General features: G+C 44.5%; 1 protein-coding gene across 1 annotated transcript in view; it reads right to left on the bottom strand.

The window, feature by feature from the left end:
• Positions 1-442: 442 nt before the first annotated feature.
• Positions 443-24,631, bottom strand: part of LOC149333506 (uncharacterized) — a 37,363-nt gene continuing 13,174 nt past the window's right edge. Inside the window, exons 6-10 of the mRNA XM_089557740.1 lie at positions 22,059-22,162; positions 20,826-20,970; positions 10,049-10,243; positions 4,102-4,233; positions 443-676 (exon numbers count right to left, since the gene is read on the bottom strand). Of these exons, the coding sequence (XP_089413866.1) occupies positions 476-676; positions 4,102-4,233; positions 10,049-10,243; positions 20,826-20,970; positions 22,059-22,162 (777 nt within the window). The 3' untranslated portion in view covers positions 443-475. The remainder of the gene's footprint in view (positions 677-4,101; positions 4,234-10,048; positions 10,244-20,825; positions 20,971-22,058; positions 22,163-24,631) is intronic.

Raw genomic sequence — 24,631 nt, 5'->3', positions numbered from 1 at the left:
TTACCACATAAGGACCAGTGTAGTGTGCCAGCGTTTTCTGGTGTTAGCCCCGCTTACGCGCTTGCTTCCTGAGTCATTGTGGTGACGTATGTAACAATATTCTTACTCTGTGCTTACTATCCAGAGGTTGCGGGCAGTTTCTCGAGTGAAGTCACTGGCGAAAGTGCCGTAGCTACTGCAGTGTACTATTCGCGTCATAGTTCAAAATAAAAAAAAAGTGTAGAGACTAAAAAAGAAATGTTTCAATGGTCCATGCGGCCGTCAGCACCCTGAAAAACTACGCCGCATTAAAACAAGGGCAACAAATTGATGTCAGCGGAGCTGTCCTTTTCCATTTTCCTAAAAAAATAGCCACTCAATGTGAAGCAGCGAACTTTATTTGTCACAGTTTCGTTGGCGGCGGAAAATGTAAATCACAACGTGCTTGAGGGTACATGAAACGTGGTACATCCTGGCGTTTTATTTTCCTTGTCTGTCAAGGGATCTGTGGGCAGCTGAAGTTGCCGGGATGGAGGTAGGCATCCTGAATCATGTTTTGAAGCCTGTCCAGGAAGCGTAGCCTCTCCCAGTTGCCTTTGATCCACCTTTGGTCGCACTGGGTTGTATTGGCGTCGTAATTCACGTCGTACACGGCCACTGCCAACTCCAGCCGGGTTTTCTGCCACGCGTCGCACAACTGCACACAGTTTTGACACCCTTCGTCTTTACGACTGTTTATCACAGGCAGTCGTCACATTATTGAGAAAGCAATACTAATCCCAAGAACGGCCTTCCGCGTAGCGGTGGCCACTTGGCACGTTTGACCTTTAGAATGACCCCTGACGTCATAACATGCCTAGTGACGTCAGAGCGTGAGGTCATACCAGGAGCGAGAGACGGGCTACCAACTCGGCTCGTCGGGTAACGGCGGCCGCTTGCCACGGCGCGCCGCCCTCCACCCGCTAGAGGCTCTAGTGACGTTATGGCGTGAGGTCATACCAGGAGCGAGAGACGGACTACCAACTCGGCTCGTCGGGCAACGGCGGCCAATTGGCACTGCGCGCCGCGCTCCACCCGCTAGAGGCTCTAGTGACGTTATGGCGTGAGGTCATACCAGGAGCGAGAGACGGACTACCAACTCGGCTCGTCGGGCAACGGCGGCCAATTGGCACTGCGCGCCGCGCTCCACCCGCTAGAGGCGCTAGTGACGTTATGGCGTGATGTCATACCAGGAGCGAGAGACGGGCTACCAACTCGGCTCGTCGGGTAACGGCGGCTGCTTCGCACGGCGCGCCGCACTCCACCCGCTAGAGGCGCTAGTGACGTTATGGCGTGATGTCATACCAGGAGCGAGAGACGGGTTACCAACTCGGCTCGTCGGGTAACGGCGGCTGCTTCGCACGGCGCGCCGCACTCCACCCGCTAGAGGCGCTAGTGACGTTATGGCGTGATGTCATACCAGGAGCGAGAGACGGGCTACCAACTCGGCTCGTCGGGTAACGGCGGCTGCTTCGCACGGCGCGCCGCACTCCACCCGCTAGAGGCGCTAGTGACGTTATGGCGTGATGTCATACCAGGAGCGAGAGACGGGTTACCAACTCGGCTCGTCGGGTAACGGCGGCTGCTTCGCACGGCGCGCCGCACTCCACCCGCTAGAGGCGCTAGTGACGTTATGGCGTGATGTCATACCAGGAGCGAGAGACGGGCTACCAACTCGGCTCGTCGGGTAACGGCGGCTGCTTCGCACGGCGCGCCGCACTCCACCCGCTAGAGGCGCTAGTGACGTTATGGCGTGATGTCATACCAGGAGCGAGAGACGGGTTACCAACTCGGCTCGTCGGGTAACGGCGGCTGCTTCGCACGGCGCGCCGCACTCCACCCGCTAGAGGCGCTAGTGACGTTATGGCGTGATGTCATACCAGGAGCGAGAGACGGGCTACCAACTCGGCTCGTCGGGTAACGGCGGCTGCTTCGCACGGCGCGCCGCACTCCACCCGCTAGAGGCGCTAGTGACGTTATGGCGTGATGTCATACCAGGAGCGAGAGACGGGTTACCAACTCGGCTCGTCGGGTAACGGCGGCTGCTTCGCACGGCGCGCCGCACTCCACCCGCTAGAGGCGCTAGTGACGTTATGGCGTGATGTCATACCAGGAGCGAGAGACGGGCTACCAACTCGGCTCGTCGGGTAACGGCGGCTGCTTCGCACGGCGCGCCGCACTCCACCCGCTAGAGGCGCTAGTGACGTTATGGCGTGATGTCATACCAGGAGCGAGAGACGGGTTACCAACTCGGCTCGTCGGGTAACGGCGGCCGCTTGCCACGGCACGCCGCGCTCCACCCGCTAGAGGCGCTAGTGACGTTATGCGTGAGGTCATACCAGGAGCGAGAGACGGACTACCAACTCGGCTCGTCGTCGTTGCTATCCTAAAGGCACACACACACATGAATTTCAAGAAATTTTGGTTCTCAGCGAACATAGACTCTGTGCTTAATTTTTTTTCGATGTTCACGTTTTCGAAGAGGAAAAGCCCGTCGAGCACCTGCATTCTTCACATCACTATTTGCGAGTTTTTACGAACCCCACACCGGAAAAAGGGAGCGGATTAACGCCTTGGGCTTCTCCAGAAACGAAGCGGCGGTGAAATTGGTATTATGCAGGAAGGAGTGCTACCGTTTTAAGCCGGAATACTGCACCCGTCGACGGCAGCAAGAGAACCGCCTATTAAGGACTTTGCTGTGGGTCACGTGGCCTGGAAGGACACGGGTCAGCGAAGGATGGGCTGGGCTTGGTGTGTCACTGACCCGTTTGACGTGACATTTTTATTTGCCATCATGCACTTAGATAAGAAATTACGACGGCATGTAGGGGTGGAGCGCATAAAAATCGACAAACAATTACGAGAATCGTTAATGCAAAATTTCAGCGCAGCTCTCTACACGCCACCTCCCAATGCTGGCAGATGGCGTGTTAAGCAAGTGTCGTGACGCAGATGGCGCGCCAGGTGGCGTTCCGGTCTCCTACTATATGCCAACACGCCACCCATCGGGTGGCTCGTTACGCCGACGCGGTCGACTACTACGACGTGGAACACAAGAACAAACATCTAAGATTGTAATCTAGAAAGCGCGTTTAACCCTGTATTGGAAGCTCTTTTTCATTTCTGCTATCAGAGTAAAGAGTTATGTCTGCTTCCCTGGTCCCGTTTCCGCCTTGGTGACCACCTCCCGATGCCAGAGTCTCAAAGGGCCGATGCCTGACCCTCAAAGCGCTACTCTTGGGATCAACCCTCGCAGTAGTCGTTTTGAACTGGTTGACCGCTGTGGGACCCCAGCCACACCATCTTTAAGTGAATGGTGATAGAGCTTAGCCTTGAGGGTGCGCATGAAAGAACTGTGTCGAAGCCGTTTTACTCGCCAAATAAATCGGTGTTTCACACGTTAGCGCAAGAAAGGTGGGCAAGACAAGGCGCTTATAATTTCCTCGTTTTTGCGCTTACGTTTGTACGTCGTACTATGCACCGAATAGCCCAGCAACACTTGAGGACCTGTGTATCACTTTAGGGTCCTTTCTTGCTAATAAAATCACTATTTTCAATTACAGAAGCGTCATTGTTAATAATCCGTAATTCATACGACAGAAGCCATCTTCCGTTTCAGCTCACTGTCCCTTTGATGAAGTCTGAATGAGTTTTAAGTGACACTCTTTGCTGCACCCAGTGACAGCGCCTGCGAAAAAACGGCTCCCAGAGCGGAATCCATACACCAACGGTACTTACGTCATGAAATCTTTATATGAAAATTATATGGCGCTTTCCGGCCATTGACTTCTGCAGGTTTTACAACATCAGAAAGTAGCATAGTTGCATAACAAATAAGAAATGAGAAAAGCTTGACCATTGTTTTTTTTGGGAAGCTGGATATTTCGCTTCTTAAGCTGCAGAAGTTACAATGTTCATGCTTGTTACTGTTAGGTAAAGGAAGTTTGCTAGTTGCTAGTTAGGGCTGAAATCGAATATGAAACGTGAATTATGTTCTACATGAAGCTACAAAGAGGGCATGTGCTAATCGGATACGTCAGAGAAGAAAAAACAAATTATGAGGGAGTGTTCTTTTTTACCCACCTTAAATTGCAAAGACTGCTCGTTGTCGAACGTTATCGCAAATCCGTACAATTGGTCGTAGCTGATCAGTGCCTTGTTAGTATCGTCGTACGCCTGGTTCCGGGCGTACCCAAGGTTTGGGTCGTCGCACATCTTGAAACAGAATTAGAAAACAGTTATAATTTTAGGAACTTACCACGACGCGTTACAGTATGTTTGGATATACTGGTAATATATATTTCTGTTATCGTAACGTCGAACTAATCAATGACTTTTAGGATGATTGTATTCAAGACTGTATGGTGTTTACAAATGGTTTGTGCTCAAGATATAAATTGACACAGAAATTGCACATTTATTGTTTTATGTGGCAAATACCCTCAGGTGCCCTACCAAATGGAGGAAATTCCTCTTTATTGTTATCAGAGTAGAAATTGTTCATAACATTTTAGTAAACTCTGAGAATGCGCGAAACGTGTTGCTACATCCCGCTTTTGGACGCCTGTTTCTTGGTTTCCCGCTGACAGCACTGCAAACGGTTCTCAGCATTTGCAGCGGGAAGAGTGAACATAGGTATTCGTGGAATCTACTAAAATTTTTCATATGAGCAGCTCGGATAGAATTATGGGAACATGGAGTCCATAATCTATGAACACTTATATAAAAATCTATATCTTCTATACACGGGGGCCGTAACCATTCTCCATAACTGCCATATGGTTTCCATACAGTGTAAATGGCGTCATATGGTGTCTGTAAGATTTCATACGTGCTTCCATGTTGCCCATACTGACTTTATATGCACCACACTGACTTCATAAAATTCAGTTAACTAGACGTACGGAATTATGAAGCTCGTCATATGGAAATTTTAAGTAGGGGTGCCTCGCAGCTCCTCGGCTTATTCACTGAAGTTACTGCCCTATTCAAGTGATAGCGACAGCAGTTTAGAATATGGTCAAGTGGATAACTTGAGGCAGAAGTATCCTGAACTGGAATAGGGCTGTGAAGAACACACATTTGTTGAAGTAATGACTGGGGACTGCCAATGGCGCATATTTTTATAGGTCTACCGTCTTTCATTTCTCATGATTTGGCTATAGATTGGGTAAACAAGATTAAAATAATAAGAGCCGAAGATCAGTGCCCGTCTTGTTCGCACCGCAGTTTCCGCGTTTATCTACGCGTGCATGCTCAAAAAGGCATCGTTACTGCTCTTCTTTGGTCGGATACAAGTACGCCTGTGCACGTTATTACGCCATTGAATGTCAGTGCATGTTAAAGAACCCCAGGTGGTCGAAATTCCAGGAGCCCTTCACTACGGCGCCCCTCATAACCTGAGTTGCTTTGGAACGTTAAACTCAAATAAACCAAACAACTACGCCGCTAGGACAAATCTGGCCGCAGCCACGAACCAAATGATCATAGTGTTCGCAGAGAATGTTGCTAGAAATATTGCCGCTGCACGGCGTGTCTTGCATCCAGTAAAATAAAACCTCATGAACATGCGTCGACTAACACTTCCTTGCAGCTGCAACTAAAGCACGGAACCAACCAGATATTTTCTTTTCTTCAAACTTAAACAGCGCTAAATTTTCAGAAGAATACAAAGATAGACATGACAGGACGGGCGCTGACCCGAACTATGTTTATTGACACGTATTTTCGTTGAAAATCGCCAACTATCCCCTCAACGTGTTTTACTAAGCATTTCGGATATGTCTTGGAACTTTCATCTGCGCACTGTGCTTCGTCTAGAGGCTGTGAGAGAAGCGCACACAGAATGTGGACGAAGGATGTGTTTTAGTATGTTTGAGCATGCTGCTCGAGATTCCCGTATAGACCCAAAGCTGGGAAAGAAGAAATAATGCCGAATAATATTATCACAAGCAAGAGGGATCACTTTTTACTGCATGAAATCTTAAACTGCGCTTCTGTTTTTTTTTCATTTCCGCAGGCACAGATGGAGTTTAGCTGATAAGAGATCTTCTTGTTTGCTGAGCCCGTGGTAGCGGAAATAACTCTTGATGGGCGCGAATTTTAGGTGGTGCATGGTGAGTTATTTTAGTAAAGGCATCCGTCGTAGCTGCTTCCCGTGTTTGCTCTATATGAAGGGTGCTTCACGTAACATGAACAACGGATTTAAAAAAAAGTGGCTCACCGAAGCTGGGCGAAACCAACGACACACTATTTCCCGCCGTGTGGCGCGCCTCAGAGCCTATTTTTAGGTTTTGCCTACTGAGTTAATTACCTGATATGAAATGCGCAAATTTTCTATTATTCTCTATAAAGACACGTGCATTCTCTTCAATTTTAAAGGAGTTTAAGAAAGAACCCATCTAGCTAGCTTTTGTAGCAAAGTATCTAGTATGTGGTCCTTCTTTACTGCATTGAAAGAAGGCCCGCGAAATATGAAAAAAAAAACGGGACTGCGCTCCTGCGCTACCAAATTCCAGCGCTGGCAATCGTCTTTTCAACTAACTAAAAGCGCGCCTTCACCGTGTCGAAATGAGCAGACACCACTAAATGCAACGGGCTGCAAAATGATAAAGATAAAAAAAAAAAACTCGGAGGCTACTTTGAAATACGGGGCTTCACTGTTTTTCTTTTTTTTGTTTTGCCTATGCCATGGGGAAGTAGAAGCGCCGTCTTAATTGGCTGCTGATGGCCAACTTATCACTTATCGCAGACCACTGCGCAAGGCTTCCATGTCCGGGAAGACTGCGCTGATGCACTTTCAAGACTGCAGGAGCGGCGTCGGCCGCTCACTTCGAGACTGTGTGCGCGCACGCTTCGTTCACTTAGGAGGCGCTCGGCAGCGCTACAAAACGCTGGCGCAAGAGCGAAATCACGTGGTTTTTTCATATTGTGCGGGCTTTGTTTAAATGTTCGAAAAAAAAAAAAGACGTAGTAGATATTGGAAAATTGCAGCGCAGCAGTAACAAGGACGAGACGAGAAGGACGCAAACACAAGCGCTGCTTCTATTACTCTTTTTAGGGCCCAGAACCAACTAGCCAGTCACTATGTAGTAGATATGTTGTTACCCAGAACCGACTAGCCAGTCACTATGTAGTAGATATGTTGATACCCAGAACCGACTAGCCAGTCACTATGTAGTAGATATGTTGCTACCCAGAACCGACTAGCCAGTCACTATGTAGTAGATATGTTGCTACCAAGAACCAACTAGCCAGTCACTATGTAGTAGATATCTTGCTACCCAGAACCGACCAGCCAGTCACTATGTAGTAGATATGTTGCTACAAAAAACGGGTTCGATTGTTTCAGAATCCCCCTACAACTTAACGAAGCGCTCGAGACCTTAAAGTGAATATTTAAAACTTTGTTTAATTAATATTAGTGAACTATTCGATTAAGTGGAACTTCAAAATATTTTGAGGAGCGCCACACAGTAGGAAACAATATGCGGTATTTGCACCCATATACGGCAGGCCACTTTTTTAAATCTTTGGTTCAGGTTACGCGAAACACTCTGTACAGCACGAAAGGAAACAGATCGTGCGACTTATTCCTGTCGAAAAAATGGAGAGGAGTTTTTTTCGTCTCTACATAATTTTCGTAGTAATTTGCGCCGTGAGTTTTGCGTAACAAGAGAAACTTTAGCAAAAAAATAAGAAACTTCTGTGGTGTTGCCCGTGTTTGGCCGTTACGACGGAAATAGAAAATTAGTACAGTACTGCAGAGGAATAATGCAATTTTAGAGACAAAATTACTCATTACGGCAAGACGACAAAAAGTTTTATAGTGCTTTAAGTCCGATTCTGTCGTCTTTAGCAACTAGCAGATATTCCCAGAATCATTACAGAGCCTAATAAAGAAAAAGTTTGCCTCGAGTACCATAAAAGTAGCCTTATTCTGTAACTGCTATCACAGCATATCACGGGCGTGCCGCAAAGAAAAATGGTAGGAAAAGGTACTGTATCTGCTGTTTTTCCGAGGAGAGGCAGCGTTATGTAACGAATGTTATTGTCACAAACCCCTCCTTTACGGTCAACAGAGGCGCGGAATCCCTTTACGGTTACCCGTCGTCCCTCTATGAGGTTTGAGTACACAGCTAAAAGTTAGGCCGCTCAACCCGTGAAGCACGTGTGTCAGTGTGGGATTGAGGGATAAGTACACAGAAAGTTACCATTCTTTCAAACAATTGAATATTTACAGCTGGTAGTCCAAATTACACTGCATAATAATCAAAGAAACAAACAAAAAATAACCCCACAATGAACAAACACTGCGATGAAAGAATATAAGGATAGCGAAGTAATTATTACAGATATAGTAAGAAGTGGCAAGGGTTGACAAAAACGAAATGTAAAATACTAGTCAGATCGAGGTTTAAACACAAGGTGAAAAACAATGTTCAATTGACCGACTGTCTTTTGCACAAAATGAAGGAAGTTCTCACGGCTTCGTGTTCGATGGAGCGTCATAGTTGCAGAGTTCAGTAGCGGCGGTCGTGCCAGAGGGGGAGCAACAAGGAGTTGATCGCGGGCTGGGCGAAGAAAAAAAAATACCCCTTTCCCCGAGCGAACGGCCGTTTGAGTGACCCGGGAGGCTGAACCTCCCCAGAGCGCACTGCCAGGGCGGGTGGCGGTCCCCCTTTTTATTCCCTCGCCGGTTTGCCGGCGCCCCATTGTCCGTACGCGCGCCGTCCGGTCGCTGCCCCCGAGAATCATGTCGAGGCATGCTCGCAGGAGCTGGGAGATGCCGTAGTTTCCGCTGCTCAGAGGAGCGGCGAGATCTCGTATCTTCCTCTCTACAAGTGAAGCAGCTTGTGACAGTTATGAATATCTGGAGGAAGGCAATTTGAGCCATTCGACATTGATGGTGCTGTGTGGGAACGACTCTTCATCATATTTACGTAGATGAGCAGCCAACGAAGGCAAGAATTAATTGAAGGCACACAGTCAGTCACTGCATGTAATGTGCTTACTGGAGTATCGTAGCATCGGTGCACACAATAAGACTTCAGAAGAAGAGTAGCAGAACCCAGCCCTCAAGCAGCCATAAGAAAATCTCGTTTTTTACTGATATCTTTTCAGGCTGCCTTCATATGTCCAACATTCTTTGGCAAAAAAATTTTGAACATTGGAAAACTGTGAGGGACTGTTACGGAAAAAAGCGAAATTAATGATTCATTTTTTCCAATCCATAGCAAGATCTTTTTCTTAAAAGTTTTCCATCCTCGAACCGAGGAGTTAAGATAGAAAACCAATGAAGAACGCTCTTGACGATAGCAAAAACGTCAATAGCAAAAAAAAATGCAAGCCTGCCGACAGGAGATCAGCGGATATACTGATTATTTCAGTAAAATCTTGTATGAAAACCTTGCATTGATTATTTTTTTCGCGCTCAGAAAATGCTTCCGTCCGGAATTTTTCCGTATTGTTTCCACTTATGCGAAAGCTCTGCAGAAGTTCTATTGCCTTGTCTGATAGGTGGTCGTGAATACTGGGGTTAGCCCATGGTATATTGCCGTGAATGTCTGTAGTGGTTGTTTGTTCATTGTTCAAAGCTACCGGCATGCCGCTTTATCGCTTCGTTTGGGACGCAAGACGCGCCTAGATTTATCTCGATTGATCGCATCCAAGCAGAGCTGACTCTACTTTGTTCCGGAGTGTTCTAGTAACTTTCGAAGCTTTATCTCGAAAGTTCGCTATCAGCTTTATAAACAGCATGACCGAGAGCGGCGGGCATTCTGTTCGACGACAGCCGAGCACGCTTGTTGCTACGCCGCCGCCGAGTGATTAAGTTCTTTGCTGGCGCAAGTCAGCCCAAATAAATAGTTTCGTTTAGGAGCCATTCTCGCTGTCTTTCCGTTCGCCGGACTGCAGTCACCTCTACGTGACAATATTAATCGCCCACTTGATGCGTAAAATTCGAGGTGTTAGTGGACGCAGTTCCTATGATATCACACAGAGCAAAAACTATATGAGAAGCTAAGCTCACCTCTTGTACTGATCCTTCCTGGTCGTATACGATTCTGCCCACGCAGTTCTTGTAGAAGTATTGCTGGCCTTGGCCGCTCTGTACACTGCTGGCGTTCCTAATGGAGTACCAGCGTCCTTGCATGGTCACTGAGACCGAGAAGGCGGTTCGCACGCCACGGTTCCAGAGGCAGTTCGTCGCGGCCACGGCGTCGCTCTGTAGATTGGTTGAAAAGTAAGGCTTTAATTGCGGGCTCTGCTTATGTTTATCCAGGAACGGTGATGAACTGAAAGTTATTATAATTAGTACCTTAACTAAGCGCCAACTGTTTGTTTGAAACGAACATGCAGAATGTTGCGTACAGCAACCATATATGTATTCTACGGCAATAAAAATGCCACATATTCTGAGTAAAGATGTAGGCCTTTTTCCATGGTGCCCTCAAAAAGGTGAGTTCAGCAAGGCTTTGGAATATCGGGACGCTTATAGAGGACTCCATTAAATTCGGCGAATTTTCGTCACGACGTTCACTTTGAACAATGCTTTAATAGTGATTTTGGAATATGGGAGTAATTACTCACTGGCATCCATCCAAGCGCAGCCATACGGCTACAAAGAGAAGCTGTACAACTTTCTTAGAAACTTTGCAGTTCAAAAACATTCTTCCAGGTCCAGAGCAGTTTCCTTTAACTGCGAAAATTCTGAGAAAGCTGTGCAGCTTTCCTTTGTAGCCGTATGGCTGCGCTTGGATGGATGCCAATGAGTGATTACTCCCACATTACAGATTCTACTCCACCTTGGGAGATGCCCTAAAAAACTTGACCAATAGTGAGTCTGATTTTTCATCGCAGCTTTTAAGTTCAACCCACATACTTCAATGCTTCCATTAAGATTGAATTCTGCATTTTACTTTCTCGAGTCGAGGAAAATGGTAACATCTCCAGGACTGGTTTCTTAATGTCGTGTGTTCTTGCCGTTATCACATTATCGAGGTGAAATTATGACCAATGCCTATTATACAGAGACAATAGGTAGAAATCCGAGTGCTCATTTCAAGACCCATTCATAAGTTCCATCTTAAATCACAACTTAACGTGTGTATTTTGCTCAACCAACTTACGAAGCTTCGTTTTCTAATTAACATCAAAGTTCTCATAACAAGATGCAAAATTTCAAGCAGCGTCTCTTAAAGCAGCCTTACGGTGTACACACGCACGCACACGCACAATACCAGGGTAGTTCGATAGTGTACAGGTCACTGGCGAGTTAGTCGCTTGGTGTATTTTATTGCAACATGTTCGCTGTAGCCGAGGAACGCTTTAACTTCATCACGCAGCCTGCTAGCGTATCATGCTTTCTTGCACCTTTCTTCGCAACGCTGAGAAGTGTGCTTCATCAGTTCACCGTTCCTTCAAGACGTAAAGCAAGCGTTAATACAGATGAGAGTAAACGTCCCTTTGCAGACTATCAGAGAAGGTTTTTGGTTTCGGAAACAAATGTATTAATTGCAGGGGGCATCTGGCTAATCTCTTTTACACGTGATTTAAAATGTGAGCAATCCAAGTTTCGATAGGTTTGGTTTATGGGGACATTGCACAGTAAATGGTACCCGTTGAAAAGCATAAATTTGAGAATCTTCCATGGTACTTTCTTATATGAATCATGGTGTGTCGTTAAGACAACTAGTATCTCATAATGGACGTTATCAGGCCTAAGCCTGTAACAGGCGTCCAAATATTTACGATCAATGATTCGAATGTTAGCGGCTTCCGCAAGGCACCCCTGACAGCCCAGCAAAAGAATGCGCTCAGGAGAGACGCAAGCCCCTTAAAAACAAAACGAAGCCAGAGGTCAGTTCTCTCGCGCGTTTCGAAGTGAACGATGAAACACCAACGTGTGTGCAAGAAATTTCGGCGAAAATATAAACAACCACGACAATCTGTAAATTCCTAGGACACGGCTTAAGTTCGGGAGAAAAATGAGGAGTACTGCGTTCAGAGGAATTAGGTGTAAACCTTTGCAGGTACTTAAAGGTAGCTAGCAGGATGATCATGACCACATCACGATCGGGCCATGTCCCGAAAGTCTCAGCTCAAGCCTTGTTTTTGACGCGATAGACAGATACCGTGTTCGTAGACACAGAACAAAATCTGAGATGCATTTTCGGCTTTGCCATTGCCACTCCGCCGCCAGTGGATAAGGAGCAAGAAATCTGGTTAAACCAATGGTCTGAGGCTGAAAAAATTCTCGCAAAAGTTCGCGGCTGAAGCAGTAGTACGTTGTTTTCGTGTTTTCCCACAGGACAAATTTTGAGGCATACCATTTTTGTACGCGCCATTCAAAAATACGGAGTCTACTTTAGGTTGCTTTGTGCTGTGAAGGTTGTTTTGTGCTGTGAGTTTACATATCGTCGGTTGGAATCCCTGCAGCGAGCTAGCCTGCAAGTTGAATAGCAGCTGCATGCTATAAGCAACGAGAAATCGTATGGTACCAACAGCTCTTCAAACAGCATGCATACCTGATGACTGGAAGGTCGGGAAGGTGATTTCCCTGAAAATATATGGTGATCAACATTCCCCGCATAATAATCGACCCATCTCACTTACCACCATTCCGTGTAAAATTATGGAGCATGTTATTCACTCTCACCTTGCATCGTTCCTAGATTCTAATGCCTTCTTTACTGACAGTCAACATGGATTTCGGGAGTCGTTCTCTTGCGAAACACAGCTTTTAACCTTCACGCATGATCTAAACTCATTCCTCGACAGGGGTTCCGTTGTCGACTGCATATTCCTCGATTTCTCAAAGGGTTTGACAAGGTCTCTCATCCACTGCTTTTTTTTTTACTTAGTAAACTTAACCTTGACCCTAACGTTCTTAGGTGGCTGCATTCGTTTCTCACTAATCGTTCACAATTTGTCACCGCTAATAATGCTTCTTCCTTCACTTCTCCAGTTGGATCTGGAGTGCCACAAGGCTCTGTTCTAGGGCCTCTGCTTTTTCTTATATATATCAATGACTTACCTGACAATCTATGTTCAACAATAAATCTTTTTGCTGATGACTGCGTCATATACCGCGAAATTAACAGTGACTCTGATATAGCTCTTCTTCAATCGGATATTGATCATGCTCTTGAATGGACTAACAATTGGAACATGGAACTAAACATACAAAAGTGCAAGTACATGCGGGTTTCTCGTCGTAACACCACGTTGCCTTCATAACGTCTTAATAATTCTAGCCCCGAGTCTGTGCCTTTTTCTAAATATTAGGTGTCTTCATTTCCCATAATCTTTCTTGGAAAGTACACATAGACCATGTAAGCAATAACGCTAACCGCATGCTGGGCTACATACGCCGTAACTTTAATCTTTATAATAAGGGAGTAATTACTTATTGACGTCCACCCGAGCGCAGCCATACGGCCACAAAGGAAAGCTATACAGCTTTCAACTCCGATGAAGCGGTAGTCCCGGGTTCGAACCCCGGACCAGGACGAATTTTTCTTTAACTACGAAGTTTCTGTGAAAGCTGTATAGCTTTCCTTTGTGGCCGTATGGCTGCGCTCGGGTGTACGTCAATGAGTAATTACTCCCTTATTACAAATCTACTCCACCTTGGGGGATTCCCCTAAAATATTTGGTCCACTTTAATCTTTCTTCTAGCTCCGTAAAAATGCTTCTCTACAAGTCGTTGGTTCGTAGTAAACTAGAATATGCTGCATCTATCTGGGATCCCTATCAAGAGACACTAATATACCAACTCGGATCTATACCGAACCGTGCGGCCCGTTTCATTCTCTCGAATTATCACCGTAACTCTAGCGTCAGTGCCATGAAATCAAGCTTATCACTACCACTACTGTCGCAACGTGGAAATATATCCCGCCTTTGTCTATTCCATAAGATTTACTCCCCCATCCTTAAGAGAAAATTTATAACGCCACCTTGCTACGTTTCAGCTCGGATCGATCATCGTCATAAAGTTGGTATTCTTTCCTGCCAAACAAACCACTTTTACAACTCATTCATCCCCAGCACATCGGCACAATGGAATCACCTTCCCCGATCGGTGGTCGAAATAAGTGACCATTCTGTGCTTAAATCAGCTTTAACTAACCTGATGGTAACATAGGACATGTAATTCTGGCGACCTGCCATTTATTCTTTTCAGCTTATGTGGTAGTTCAAACAGACCTGGTCTTTTTTTTTCTTTCTCCTTCACAAATTCTGCTCTTTAAGGGCATGAAAGAATGTGTGCAATAGTCTTTTCCTGCCATTTTCAACAACTGCTCCTTGTGTTTTTTTTTGTCTGCGTGGTATGCTTACTTTTATTCTGTGCTCATAATTTCGTGTTAAATGACTGTTAATTTGTTGGATTGTATTTGCTGTAACCTACTCATTTGCGCGAGCCATATTTTTGTTCACATTTTGTGTTACTTGTGACTGATGTTCTTTTGTCATTTTGTCTATTGTACCCCACTCCCCTCTGTAATGCCCTCGGGCCCTGAGAGTACTGAAATAAATAAATAAATAAATAAATAAATAAATAAATAAATAAATAAATAAATAAATAAATAAATAAATAAATAAATAAATAAATAAATAAATAAATAAATAAATAAATAAATAAATAAATAAATAAATAAATAAATAAAGAAACCGGAAAGCTTTACGACGAACAGTTGTGTCAAAATTCTTAACCGAATTCTGGAAAAGGCGTACCTTTAAAGTACATATATCGTCGGTTGGATTCCCTGCTCCAGCTATCCTGCAACTTGACTAAGAGACGTAGGCAATGTGCAACGAGAAATTGTATATGGCACCGCATGGAACACCGTATGACGAACGGCTGCGTCACAGTTTTGATACGAATGTCGGGGAAGGCATACGAGTGAGGGTAAACCCTCCCCCCTCCCCTCGCCCTCGTCAACAGTGCACGGCCCAAGGGGTTTGCTTGTGATGCGTGCTGCAGGCTTTGTTATACATCCGTAGTGACCTCAACTTCTCGAAAGAGGAATGGCATCGCGTCCTCAACCCTCACAATCTTTAACCTGCTAGAAATGCTACGGAGCCACGCTAAACAGCTTAGAAACAATCCACTTTGGCAGTGTACTTTTGACGGGGCCGTACATCGTGAGTTTATGCTGGATCAAAGTTTTCGTTTGGCGAGTTGGTGACCGTTCATGATGACTTCACAACGCGACTTCAAAGCATGTTGATTCACAAACAAGGACGAAAGACATAAAAACGACCCGAACAAGCGCCTACCACTAACCGACTTTACTGAAGTGAACGGACGTTGAGTTTTTAGGCGGCCATCACCACCTGTATTCTATGAGCCATGGAATGAAAAGGGGCTAAACAAGTCCTTTTATTCTTTTTTCTTGAGTGAACTGATTGATAGCTGCACACGAGATGCGGTGTAATCCAGTACACGAAGAAATAGTAGACACCCAAGGCTGATAATAAATGGCAGGGTGGAGGCAGGACAAAAGACAGGTGCGGAAGGAGCAGTAACATAAGAGCATCGAAAAAAGCTTTACACAGGAAGGCGAGCTATAAAAGAAGAACCGGCTTAGGCAAGGCTTTTAAAAAACGTAGGAAGCCGCGACAGCCGGGTACACAAAACATGACACAAAAGAACGAAATCCTTGACAAAAAATAGTTGGAATGTAGAAGGCAAACTAATTAAACATGAAAGGTCACAAATGTATTCTAACGAGAAAGTTGATCCAGCATCTTTCTTGTGCAATGCGTCCTTTTCTATCCCGAAATACCAAGTACGATCAAGCCATGGCATGTGTCAACTTCATCCCCATAACGACCTGTCAGTCATGGGCTTTTTCTTCCTGCCGCAAGAAACTAGTCCTTCCATTGGGACTCCAGGCCTTGCTCGAATATGTGGATACATCTTGGGGTCACGCGAAACGGGTCACCAAAATCCTGAAATCCGAGCTCCAGATTAGTCTTCACCAGGACGATCTCCTGTGCCTAGTTCGCCAAGGCATCAGCCTGAGAAACGACAGGCGCCGTTACAAAGAGTACAGGAGACCGACTTCTCAAACTGCTGAATTCCTCTGGCTAAGAAGGTGGTCGCTCACAGATCCGAAGAAAAGAATAGGAGCCGAGCGATAAGCGACGGTTTAGACTGCCGTTTTACAACCAACGGTACTAACCCAAAACCAGAGCCCAGTTCAAGAAGGTGGTGCGCTACATGAGAGACATAAGGATGGCCCTGTTGCAGGGTGACAAAGAAGGAGGATTCATCGATATGCTGATAGGAGCTTCCAGAAAAGATTCAAGCTGCACTCGACAAGAATTTCAAACCCATCAGATCAAAAAACAGAGCTCTGTAAATTGCGAGTTCCTTCCAGTGGGAGTCGAGTCGGCAGGCCACGCTTCAAACTCCAGGAAAAGGTCGGGAATTCGTGCGGTGCCCATGACTTCGAAGGAAGCGCGATGTTGCGAAGTTCAGCAAGACCGACGCAGTCAACACTCACATTGCTTCCTTCGTATCTCACTGCACCACCATGAACGTCGTCTGATCGAGTAGGAGATAAGTCATCAGTGCGACGACGCTTTGTCTTCTTTTCGGCAGCGACTAATTGTAGGCGTTTCCTTTCTGGCTTCGGGGCCGGTATTTTCACATTTGGGTAAGTAGGCAAGTTCGGCAAGATTGTCGGCGCCGCATCGCGGGAAAGAGTTGGAGATCCTCTCGAAATTCGCTCCTGAGCCCTTTTCGCAATACGCATATAGTCTCTTATTATGAAGCGCCACTCAAAATGCTGCTCACACGCTGCACACTCGACGTCCAGTAGGTTGTTTAACCTGTGTAGATTGCGTTGCTGACTAGTCGCCGCTCTTCGTCAGTTGGAGCTTTGAAAAGTGACAGCTTACAGTTCTGTCCAGTTCGAGCATATCCCGTTGTGAACCCTGGCGCGTAGCCGTCATTTAGGCGTCGCATGGGAGGCATTCCGGGCGAAGAGCAGATAAGCAGAAATTTCCCAATAGCATAACTACCAGAAACCATTACAACTACCATTTCCATCAAGCAAGGCATAACTAGACGCTCCTCAACTGCGGGTGACGACAGCACCGCCGCAACTTTCTACACAAGCGGGGACCGCGGCTGACAATAGGACCGGTCTCCGCTCCTTCAACTTAAAACATTCCAGTAGACTCTAGCACACAACTTATAAATTCACAACTTATAAATTCTGCACTGCATAATAATAAGCTGGCCATAGTAGTATATTTAGACATATCAAAAGCTTTCGATACGGTTGATCACACAATACTACAACAGAAATTGGAAACCTACGGTTTTAGAGGGACAATTTGTGATCTAATTAGAAGCTATTTTACAGGACGGAAACAATATGTTGTCGTGAACAATTTAGCCTCACTACCACAAAGCATTAATCTAGGTGTCCCTCAGGGCTTCGTGCTTGGGCCGCTATTCTTTTCCCTGTATATTAATGACCTTCCATCAATGCTGAAATATTCAAAAGCTGTAATATATGCCGATGACACTGCATTACTTTTTACAGGAGAAAATTTAGAGACACTTAAATGTATAATTAATGAAGAGCTTAGTGAAGTTTCGCAGTGGTTTAAAAGTAATCGGCTAACCCTTAACACTGAGAAAATAAAGTACACCGAGTTTCACTCGCGCAGGAAGAACATGAACTACGAACATATATCTCTAACTATCGACAACACGACTCTGCTGAGGGTGCCTCAATACAAGTATCTTGGTGTCCTGTTCGCGTCTGATATGCACTGGAAAGAACAAATTAATAATATTTGCTCCAAATTAGCCTATGGTTGTCATGTTTTACTAAAGGCCAAGGACTGCTTTGATCTTCCAATTCTACGCATTCTGTATTTCGCCTTTGTGCACAGTCAATTATCTTATTGCCTGGAAGCATGGGGTGGTACATATAAAAAATACCTAGATCCTGTTTCTCGCCTTCTAAAACGAGCTATTCGTATGATAACTTGTTCAAATAATACATACCCCAGCAGGCCACTCTTTCAGCAGCTTCGTATCTTACACCTATCAATGGCATATAAACTGAAGATAGCTGAAATAGTAAACAATGTAATAAAATCTAACAACCCCCTGCCCCTTAGTTTATTTAGATTACCAATGAAAGAAACAAGAGCTGCAACCAACAATCTATTTAATTTACCACCTTGTTACAATATGTACGGCCGGAGACTCCTAGAATACAGCGGAGCCCATGTGTGGAATGAAATCCCGAATGAAGTTAAAGAAAAAAATAACTTTTCGGCATCTTTAAAACACTATTTAATTTCCATGGAAATGCAGGAACGAATTCAATTGTGCGTGTTAATCTTGAAGTTTTTTTATTTTACACGGTCTGCAGTAATATTGTACTTGTTTTGTATTTGGACCCTCACTAGCCGTAAAGGCTATAAGTCCAAACAATAGTTTGTGTACTGTTTCTGAGAATAAATAAAGAAAAAGTTCAAAAAAAAAACCTCCCCGCAGCGGTGGCTCAGTGTTTATAGCACTCGGCTGCTGCCCCGAAAGATACGGTTTCCACCCCGGCCGTGGAGGTCGAATTTCGATGGAGGCGAAATTCTAGAGGCCCTTGTACTGTGTGATGTCAGTGCACGTTAAGGAACCCCAGGTGGTCAAAATTTCAGGAGCCCTTCACTACGGAGTCTCTCATAGCCTGGGTCGTTTTGGGACGTTACACGCCCCTAAACCAAACCAAACCTCCAGTTCAAGTTCCTACCCGTGCCACTCTGTGTACGGGCGCCACCTGACAAAAATTCCTCTGCCAACACTGCCGCAGTGTTCGACCTAAGAGTGTTAGGTACGGGAGATTCTAGTGTTTAGATTCGGTGCTCAGCAAACGTGGACAAGAATAAATCCAACTATCCGAGGATGTTTCATTTCCGGAAACGTCTCTTTCAAAACACAAGCAGGGACGTCTATCTCATGGATTTTGCACAATTGAAATTTACCAGCCAACATCGCTATATACGGTATATTTCCTTGTTATATCAATTCCTAAATTTTATAAATGTGAGCATCACAACACGCCAAATTGATCTTCAGACGGCCGTCATGGCCGTCTGAAGGTCATAGGTATTGTAGGGTTTGGGAGCGGAAAGGTCGTCGTTGCGAATCCCACAGATATTTCGGGCTCTATCTCAATTAGAGATTTTATCGTCAGGAACATGCCAAGTCATTTGACACCACTTCGAACATTCTGCATCAATCAGGCGGCCCCCAAATTTTATGTAAATGGTGGTCCCGGGGATAGTCCCACTTTGATGGCCACCATACTAGCCCATATATACCGGATCGAATGTCAAGGTGTGAGTTCAGGCGCCACGAGCCCACTGTTTGTATGTGATATGGTGTGGTCACGTGGTTGCTGTTTTGGTCAATTGACCTTCACTGCACATAGACGCGTCTTGACAAACATAAGTAGTAAGAACTAACGCTCATAAAAGACTTCCGGTGTCGAAACGGGCCCACTGCATCAGTCTCGACACCAGAAGTGTTGTCAGGTGGTGCGCCCACGCAGAGTGGCACGGATCAGAACTTGGAGGAGGGGGGTGATTTAATTACGAATTATGGTGCGTAAATGTGATCTAAATGTGAATTAATGGTACATTAAGGCGAATTAAAGGTGAAACAATTATCATTAACTTTGAATAATTGTGAATTGAGGTGAATTATAATGAATTAATTTTGAATAAAGTGCGCAATTAAAGAACTGATTAAAAACAAACCAGGAACTTGAATTCAGGAGGCGTCTTTGCTTTCGCTTTACTCCAATACGGGTTACCGCAGTGGTCTCGAGTTCTTCCGCAGCCTTACGCTACGGCATCTATTTCTCTCTTCTTCCACTACCACCTTCCTCCCTTTCCTTTCGGCGCGGTTCAGGTGTCCGCCGAGATATGTGAGACAATTACTGCACCATTCCCTTTCATGAAAAACCAAATTTCAATTTCTCCAGGTTCGAACGCGGGTGAGCCGCACAAACGTGGCATGTAATCGAGTGGAGGGAGACTGAAAAGATGCGGTGCGTTCACACAACGTGCACGCGCTAGCCACACTGCCTTGGAAGACGCCATGACGTCATGCATTGGAAAGCGAACAACCCGCTTCGCATTTTGATCATGACATAGGTCGCTCCATTGGCGCTCTCTTTCTGACGAAGCCTCCGGAGCATTGTTCGGGACAGGAGAACGCAGGTTTGAGTTCTCTGCCCCTGCCGGAAGGACATATGTTTACACTGCACATAAGCTGAACTATTGATATTTGCTCGCTGGCTAAAGAACCTGGCAAGCTCGATGTTATACCTGAGCCTTCGCTAACGGCGACCTGCCAGCTTAAACTTACATCTATAAAACCTGACAATCCGATTTTATATCACAGCCTTTACTTATGGCATCCTCATAACTTAAATTTAAATCTAACTTCCTGGCATAAAAAAAATGTTTTCCATCGGGACGCGCCATGGAAATCGAGTTCTCGCAAACCGCTAATCGTGAATCTTTAATTACTACTCCTTCTTGAGGAAGGGGTATGTAAACACGAAGTTCTACGTACAAACTCAGCACATCAATAAAGGGCTCGTCTGATTCAGTGGCGAACAAAGTGGCCCAAACTTTCGATATAATTTTATCAGTTGTGATAACATTTATTAAAAATGCCTGAGATTAGCTGCTGCCTTGGTAATGAAGAACTTTATAAAACTAGGACGTTGCTCGAATTAACTTCTACTGCGGTCGCTACTTACGATGGAGTGTCCGTAGCGGACGCTTGGGCTGTAGACGCGTGGATCTTTGAAGTTTGTGGGTGGCATAATTATGCAGTCGGACCTGTTTCTGTCCATGTACGATATGTGACCCAGGGCGATGATGCCAGTCGGGATGAAGGTTGTCCTGTGAGGCAGGCGGTAAGATATCAAAGGAAACCGATGGTTGGCTGAAAAACTAGTTAGGTGTAAATAATTGGATGATATAACAGACACGAACTAGATGCTTCAGGGACGCGAGAATCTTTATGTTGAGGGCAAAATACATGTACAAGAGTGAATTAAGACCTGTGCACAATTGAGGCGTACTAAAAATGAGACCTTTCAGATGTTTCCAGAGATTGCTATTATTTGTTAGACGCTGTCACATATTGCAAATATAATGACATGAATGTGACTTATAGAGAGCACGCAGAGTCTATGTTGCCTGATTTTGTGTTCTAGGTAACATAAGGCGGTTCAATGTGCAACTGTTCTTTTTTTTTACAGTAGAAGAAAAATTGAAGAAAGATGAGTTCCATTCATTTCCTCTAGCACATTCCTCCTGGAAATGCATGGTATTATGTAGAAACTATGGTCACTAAAGGTTAATGACGCATGCCGGCCTATTTTTTGAATGTTAGTCGCTGCGACTACCTCTTGACAGTGCGTTTTCTGACAAATTTCGAGAACAGAGGTGACATGCAGGGTTGCTTCAAAAATGATTTCAGGCAAGTGAGGAGCTAGATGACCTGCTGGCACGTTCTTTAGTGGTTCTGTGCGTCGTCATCGCCCTTCAATAACGTACTTCAATGATTTGTTTAGAAAGTAACGGCTCTTTTTCTAGCTGCTACCGTAGACAGATAATTACAACGCTAATAATCCTAATTTTATTTAGAAACAAAAAAAAAAGAAACCCGTTCGCATGGGTCAGGGGAATTGTAACCAAAATATGTCCAGTTTTCGTTTTCTTTTTATTGTAATTTATTTTTGTTGAAAAAACTATCGCCTCTCAGATGTTTAGCACTCGTCATGCAGTCCGTAGCTGAGGTCGTACCCTTTTCTTAGCACTCTTCTTTACGGCTCTTTCAAAGTGCGGTATGCAGAGGCGCACGTAAACGCTTTTCAGTAACGCGCATACGGTGGTGTTTATGAATTTGACGCAGCAAATGAATGCTTACAACGGAAACTCACCGTCGATTGAGGATATGAATAGTCCGTTGAAATGACAATCACCTTATGTGGTCCGCCACCATCTCGCAGAGGTCCGTTGTGAAGTAGATTCCAAGGAATGTGTAAACTTTTTCACTGCGTTTCGAGGCTCCATGTTCGTGCATTTTCTGTCATCAAAAATGAACGGGTGAAATTTTTCTTAAAGGACATATTCCATCAACACTTAGAAAAATATCCCTTCATTACGCAATTGGTTTTCGATTTTCTTTTTCTGAACATTGAAAACAAAAACGCGCAATAAGTTTCATACTAGAATTCGCTGATTTACTTTTTCATGGAACAATAATATCTATAGCTCATTAGTCTTCCAAACTGTAATAAACTCTTTAGAAAAAAGTAAAGTTTGCTTTTGAGTCATGCTTATCGAGGAAACATTGCTTGAACTCGCATGATGTGTCTCCTTTATAACAGAAGCTGGGTATACGTGCCTTAACTACGAATTTCAATTTAATCCGTTCTCGCGCCTCTAACCACGCATAACTCATACAAGCGGACACGAATAATTTGAAACTTCATATCTTACTGCTTCCTTCTATGGAGGTGACAAGCGAAGTCAAGGGAATGGGGGAATATAGACGGAAGGCGGCAGTTCCATGCATGTTGACCAAACAAGGAATTTTGTTAAATTCCCTTTTTAGGTGACAAGTAGACGCCAAAGGTTGGGTCGGTGCACGGCACACACTTCTTTTTAATGCAGAGAACTCAGGCCCAGCAGCGGTGAACATAGAGATTAATGAGAAGGGGTCTATTGCCCATCTCCACTAGCTTTCCACGTTTAAATGGATTTACTTAGGGGGAATGAAAGTCTTAAAACTATTAGCTTAGTAACCAACTTATCTTAGAGAAACGCGGCATGCGGGCATATTACAGAATGCTGATTTATAATATGCAGCTAGATTGCAAATACCTGACCTGGAAGGAAATATAAGTGAAAATAACGTTTTCAAATTACTTCGTTTCTTACTAAACGTTAAGGTAATTTCTCAGTTAAAAACGTTTAGAAAAATGCAGACCTTTTTAACTGCCCGTTGCGCATACAAAGGCAACAAAATGCCTATAATCTTTGTTCATAATCAATAATAACAAAGTCGAAAAGAAAGAATAGTGGGCTAGGAAATGGCCCATTCTTGACCTAATTGCTCATCTAACATGTTTAAAGGAAAAAAACAAACATTTAGAATATGCGGTTTACCGTTGGGAACGTCTGCACATTAAGAAAAAAGATTTTATTAACTGAGAAATAATCATGAAGGTCCCTTTGAAATGGCATAATTGGGAAAATATTTTGCCTAATATTTCCTTCTAGCGAGGCATTTTAAATCTAAATGGAACTTTAAACCGTATTTTATGCTGCACCTGCATGCCAAGTTTCAACAATTACAAAGTTATTTTTAAGAAACAGAAAGTTCTTAGGACCTTCATTCTCCCTAAATTTTAAGCACCACCATCCTGATCCCATCAAGAATTTTTGGCAGTTTGGTAAAAATTATCCTACATTTTGAAGCTGCAGAGAATCACGGCATAAGAAATGTTTTTCTTATGAGCTCAGAGTGGCGAAATGGGGGAGTTATAAAGCCGTTGACTAACGCTGAAACTAACGAAACATGATTCCGAAACATCCCCTTTCGCTGTTTTTTGTGACACCAACAAGCTAATAGCGCGTTGAATATCTGTGTTCGAGCCTGCGTCCAATTAACTTACCTTCAAGTTTCGCGTTTTGATTCCCAGTTTTACATGATTTACCGTGATCCACTACATCAGATTTCACAAGTAGCATGAAAGAACGTACAATAAGATGTTTTATGGTGTCATCTTGTGCCACTGAGTTCATCAGAAACCAGAAAATCAACGCTTAAGAACATTTAATCCACGGAAGAGAGACATCAGTATGCGTTTGTGTGACTGATTCTTGGCTGAAAGGTCATGCACGTTCGTTTTCGACACCAGTCTCTGTATAATAACGCTGGAGAAGTTTATAATGCCTGTTCCGACAAACCTATCATTTTTGACATTGTTGCAGTAGCAGTGTTCATTAAAAGGTGCTCAAATGCGAAACTTCACACCAGCCGAACAATACCAAAGCAGAAAAACATAACTCTACGCACTATAACTATGCATTGTGCACGCTTAGATCGCAGGTGCAAAAATATTAACTGCATATCATATTGAATTAGCTTTAAGAAAGTGCCCTACGTAGAAACCGCCTGGTAAGGATTAATCGAACAAAATACAGGAATAACTTCACGCTGGCATTCCACACAAAATCTGGACTGACATCGCGCATGTTGAGTCAAAAGAATGAGTGCGATTGATCATTCTAAGGTGACCATGTGATGTCAAAACATCTTTGAGGACATCATTACAACCGCCTAAGCATATGTTGGCCCAGAACATAATTTATGGGTGTGTTCGGATAAGAATGGTAATAAACGTCTCATGAAATTTTGTTTTGAATTAAATTTTAGTATGTGATCGGAGAATCCGTCGACACGAAGGTATGGTACTCAGTTACGCAATAGACGGTGTTTTGATTGGAAAAAATAGTTTACCACATAGTGCTGAAAACGTCGCCTTTG

Source organism: Amblyomma mixtum, chromosome 8 (genome assembly GCF_055824585.1).
Source record: "Amblyomma mixtum isolate Tamu chromosome 8, ASM5582458v1, whole genome shotgun sequence".
Lineage (NCBI taxonomy): Eukaryota > Metazoa > Arthropoda > Arachnida > Ixodida > Ixodidae > Amblyomma > Amblyomma mixtum.
Note: the sequence above shows the minus strand (reverse complement) of the source record. Positions and strands in the feature narration are given on the sequence as shown.